The 5,346-nt window shown below is 48.4% G+C and overlaps 1 protein-coding gene across 1 annotated transcript in view; it reads right to left on the bottom strand.

Annotated features, from left to right (window-relative positions):
* Positions 1-2,650: 2,650 nt before the first annotated feature.
* ATL1 (atlastin GTPase 1) overlaps positions 2,651-5,346 on the bottom strand; it is a gene marked incomplete at its 5' end in the record, with an annotated part of 22,502 nt that continues 19,806 nt past the window's right edge. The window contains 2 exons of the mRNA XM_010296207.1: positions 2,651-2,761; positions 5,124-5,138. Coding sequence (XP_010294509.1) covers positions 2,651-2,761; positions 5,124-5,138 — 126 coding nt within the window. The remainder of the gene's footprint in view (positions 2,762-5,123; positions 5,139-5,346) is intronic.

Genomic DNA, 5,346 nt, shown 5'->3' with positions numbered 1-5,346 from the left:
ATTGGATATTAGGGAAAATTTCTTTACGGAGCGAGTGGTGTAACATTGGTACAGGCTGCCCAGGGAGGTGGTGGAGTCACCATCATTGGAGGTGTTCAAAAAAAAGTGCAGATGTGGCACTTCAGGACATGGTTTAGTGGGCATGGTGGTGTTGGGTTGATGGTTGGACTTGATGATCTTAAAAGGTCTTTTCCAACCTTAAGGATTCTGTGATAAAATGCTGTGTATTCGCTTGCCATGGTGTGTAGATAAATCATCTTTTCTATCAAAACAGATACGATCACATTCTGAAGTGGGAGCTCTTCCAGCTGGCGGACCTGGACACGTACCAGGGGATGCTGAAGCTGCTCTTCATGAAAGAACTGGAAAGGATCGTTAAGCTGTACGAAGCGTACAGGCAGGCCCTCCTCACCGAGCTGGAGCACCGCAAGCAGAGGCAGCAGTGGTATGCCCAGCAGCACGGCAAGAATTTTTAAGCTAACAACTCTTTTTGTATAGACTTTTCTGAGGACACTAAGAGCTTTAAAAGGTTTTCACACTTAAAACTATGAAAAAGTGCTTTGTTGAAAAGGCAGCTTATTTTTGTTGACGTTGCACCTTTGTTGTTATCCTCTTGAGTATTTTTCTACATGTATTATGTATTGTTTATAAAAATTAAAAATGTTTGTTAATCTTTTTCTGTACAAGAACTAGTTTATTATTCTGAAAACCGGCGCGGAGTTTAATCAGAGACTTGATTCTGGTATCTTTTTCTAGCCGTCAGCTGTATTATTAAGAAGCTGACTATGTATTTTTAAAGGGCAATGGATGCAACTACATGAAATGTCCTGAATTCAAAACATTGTTAAAATCCCAGTGAATATTTCCATGTATTTCCCTCGGGATTTCGTATCCCCCTCTGGAGAGAGGTCTGCTCTTCATTTACAGCTTTAATGTACGGAACACCGACATGGTTCGGTGTCAGCAACACCCAGTGCCATCACCCAGCAGAAGCAGATTTCATCAGTAAACCAAGCGCTTCATGAAGTGAAGCGTGAGTTGCCTTATTTTTTTACTTCCTTTAATGCATCACTGCTTTAGATTTACTACTGGTTTTCACACAAATCACTCAGAGGGGAAATACTTGTACCTTCTTAAAGACCAAGATCTCTCAGCAAGCTTTCCACAGGTTTTTAAATGCTAGGTAAACTGCGTTTCCTAAAACGTGACCCAGTCGGGTGGGAAGGTAATAGCATTGTCTAACCAGATTACCAACTAGCTGCACCACACCATGGAAAAAATCAGGGATATAACAACAATTTTTTTTTAAACGAGCTTTTGTCTTGTATTAAAGCTTCCTTACTTGGGGAAAATTTTTAATTGTACAATTACCCTCTCCAGTGTTTTCATTTGGTTCATTGATTGTCCTGAAATGTTATTTATGGATTCTTTTTAGTGCAATAAACATTGTTGCAGACAAAACCATACATTTCTTGTAAATCCTATTAATTCAATAAAACCCATTTTGTTTAATGAAGGGTCGTTCACATGATTTTTTTTTTTTTCCTTTAAGAACATCAAGTAAAATGTTCTTATATGCAATAAAAAGATCTGCTCGGGGGTGGTGACAATCAGTAGTGCGGCTACTCTGAAGCCGAGATGGTGAGTGGAGAGGGGTGGCTGTGCCTGGGGCTGTCCCTCGCTGTTAAAAGCTGGAGACTTTATCTTGCCTGAGACTTGTAAAACCTGGTTTAACCTTGTTAGTGACAGAAGCACCTCCCAGAGGTCACACCTGGGCAGGAGACAGGCCAGAGTCCTTTCAAAATACCAACTTAAAGTGCCAATTCTGAAGGCAGAAAGGAAACTGGGAATGTAAAAAAGAAAAAACCCAAACAAAAAACCAAAACCAAACCAAAAAAAGAAACCTTACCTCATTAGTCAATAATTGCTTCCTGTATAACCAACTTCTTAGGAACCGAAAGGAAACTTTAATAGTTCTGATGATAAAAGAATAGAACTGTTGAACACATTTTCTATGCACTATAATGAATATATATACAGAAATACAGTGAAACTTTCTCCAATACATATAGAAAGTGATACTTTGTGCATCAGTTACGAACAGAAAAGTATGCTTTCCGTACAAGATCATTCACACACTAGCAGAAGTGCCTTTACAGTTTCTGATAAAGCAAGTTAATATGTTTTTAGTTATGTTTATGTAATTAGTTAATTGAAGAAAAAACTTGGTTACATGTTATAACTTGTTCAAGTAACTGAAAATAAGTTGGCTTTTGAATAATGCTAGGGTCTGGAAGATTTTTAGTTGCAGTATCGTGTAAATGATGATTTCTTCAGTGACTTTATAATTAAGAAAGGGAAAATAAGGCTTCATAAGTTAGCTGGAAAGTATGCTGGATATTACAAATTAAAAGCACTTTGTATTCGCAGCAGTACCAATATGTACATATTCACAAAACGAAAAACATGCCGACACCTTCCTGTCACACACTGTGCTGTCGAAGGAGCACCCCGAACCGCCTTACGCACGACTTCTTCTCCGCTCTCCCTGTTCCACGGCAGGAGCTTGTGATGGGTACGAGGATGAGAGTACTGAACCGAGGATGAGACGTCCGCGCCTCGTTCATGCATTGACGGGAACGTGCCTGCCTTAAACCTTCTTCCTCTCCGAGCCCTCGGCGGGCTCCGCTTTCTGTGCAGGGAAGGCGTGGTGGTACAAATGTCTGTGAGTGGCTGCAGCGCTGTACAGTTTGTACAAAGCCTGGAAAGAAAGAGAGAGACAACACGTGGTCACGTCCTCGGCCCTGCTGCGTGTGACATGTACGTGCTGTGCTTTCGTGTTCGTGCCGCGGCGGCGGGTTCAAACCCATTGCGGTGTGCGGTTTGTTTTGTGCACCAACTCTCGATTGTGTCAAGTGGCCGACGGGGAAAAGCATCGAGGTCGGTAGTTTGCGAATCTCTCAAAGGTCCCGGCTGTGGGAGGAGGTCCCTGGAGCTGTGTTAAAGCTACCTGGAGTCCGGGTAAGGGCCTTACGGGGGTTGGTTTTCTCTGGGTTTCACGCAGCATTTAAATTTCTGCATCCTCGGCATTTTGGTTTTACGCCACCAGCAGATACATACTGCAGCGTACGGGGGGCTTTGCTATGCCATGCGTACCTGGCTTGTCTAGATTAGTTTTCTGCAGATGAATGCAGATTTTTTTTTTTTCGTTCCGATTTTACCATTTTCTGTTTGTACCCGGCTGCGTTTTCCTGTCTGCCAGAAAAGCCTGTCCTTGGCCAACAGCTGCACCAGCCTCACAAACGTGTGTGCAGCCCCGTTTCTGCAGAGCGTAGAAGTGTCTTCACAGGGGATTGGGGGGCGAGAGTCAAACACCAGGCACGGCTGCGGTACCAGTACCGGTGCCCTGATGAGGTCATGGTCTGCATTTCCTGTGCCGAACTAACGGCAGAGCCGTCACGGGGCTGCGACAAGGCTCTGGTGCCGAGGGGCTGCTGCAAGGGCTGGGATGTGGCGACGGGCAGGACCACCCTGTCCCCCACCCCGTGGTGGGCTTCGTACGCGTGCAAATGGCACAGGAGATGCCACTGGTGAGGCAGGGTTAGCTCAGGACGGGGTGGAAACCGCGTGCTCCCGGGGTGTCGTGTCCCACGTGTGTGCGGGGGTGTCGGATGATGCAGGCGAGGCTGAAGCCATGGCAAGGAGGGGCAGGGAGGGTGAGAAGATTCCAGAGGGGTGTTTAAGGCGATGCTGACCGCATCCCCAACGGGCCGTAGCGGCAAGCGTTTCGGGATTGTTTGGGAACGTAGCAGCCTGGTGGAGGAGACTTCACACAGCTTCTCTGGGTTTCTTTCTTGAAAATACATCTTCGACTCCTACGTAGTGACCTTGCAGCATTTTGTGCTATTTTAGGCTTTTTTTGAAGGCAAGCCAGTCTCACAGAGATGACTTTTACTTGACAGGATTTGTTCAAGAGTTCATCAAGCTCATCAAGAGCAAAGACTGTTCTGCCTCTTGCTGTTGCACAAGCCGGAGCGAAGCCCACGGACCCAGGGGTCAGGAAGCTTTTAGCTGCTCAGCGTTTCGGCACAGCGCGGTATGAAAATGGCCAGCCTGTGCTGGCTGCTGGGGGAAGGAATGGGTTGCGTTTCAGCTCCTTTTTTCTCTTTTTTTACTTTTTTTTTTCCCTTTTGGAAGCTGCTCTAACTTTCTTTTAAGAGGAACCCCCCACATGGCTCAGTGGCTGAAAAGTGTGTTGACACCAACAGACGGAGCAGTCAGGCTTTGGTGACACGACAGAAGACGGGGCTGTCTTCTGTCACGCACCTGGGACAGACTGGGGTGGCACTTGGCTACAGCGCAGGTGTAACGTCCATGCACTGTCACACAGACTGGTAAGGATGCCCTTTTTTTGGTTTTAAGTAGATCTGATGAGGTTTTGCCTAAACAACGTTCCAGTGGCCCTCGGTGCAGGCACGGCAAGCAGCTCAGCGTTGTGCCGCTGCGGCGCTGGGCAAGCGAGCTGCACTCGGCGTGCCGCCCCAGGAAGAGACTGGGGAGGTAAACTGCGCTTTCCAGGCTCTGCATTCGGCTTACCCCGTCCGGTATGGGGTGGGTTTGCCCCAAACACAACACGTGGCACTTCCAGCAGCACAGAGAGGCCTCGCCAAGCATGGGGGGTCCTCAGCTGCTGGGGCGAGCGCCCTGCCTGCGCGACGCCTGCACGGTTGGTGCTACAAAACAAACCGGTGTTTCGGTTTGACCGCTTGGCACAACAGGAAAATGCCCAAACAGAACTGATGGGAGAAAGGAAAATCCCCATCATAACAAACACTCCCCACCCAAATCTCTCCCCCCTCCTTGGCTTCCAGCACCGCCCGGAGCGCAGGGCCCACGTTTAACCCCCTTCCCAGGCATCTGGATCACAGGTACAACCAGAGCCCAGCCGCCGGCAAGTGTCCTGCTGCAGGGCCAGGACGCTGACGCTGCCCACAGCAAGCCGAACGGCAGCGACGCGGCTGAAATGTGCATCTGGGTCCGAGACGCTTTTCCCTGGGAGCCCACGGCCCAGCTGGCTTGTGGGAGCTGAGTGGTGTCACATGCGGAGAACAAGAGCTACTTACCTCATTCGTGCTTCCCTGGGGAGAGGCATTGGGAAGGGGGAGACAGAAAAAGAAAAAAAAGCATCTCTGTGTATCACGCACGGTGCTCACGCCTCTGGCCACAGCCACTCGCTGGTGCCACCATGGCCGTGTATTCCCAGGGGGGCTCGCCCCACACAGGCTGCCCCCCCCCTGCAGCACCCCTCACAGCTCCATCCACCCCTCCCACAGACCGTCCCCCCGG

This window comes from Phaethon lepturus, unplaced genomic scaffold (assembly GCF_000687285.1).
Source record: "Phaethon lepturus isolate BGI_N335 unplaced genomic scaffold, ASM68728v1 scaffold7511, whole genome shotgun sequence".
In the NCBI taxonomy this organism is placed as follows: Eukaryota; Metazoa; Chordata; class Aves; order Phaethontiformes; family Phaethontidae; genus Phaethon; species Phaethon lepturus.
Note: the sequence above shows the minus strand (reverse complement) of the source record. Positions and strands in the feature narration are given on the sequence as shown.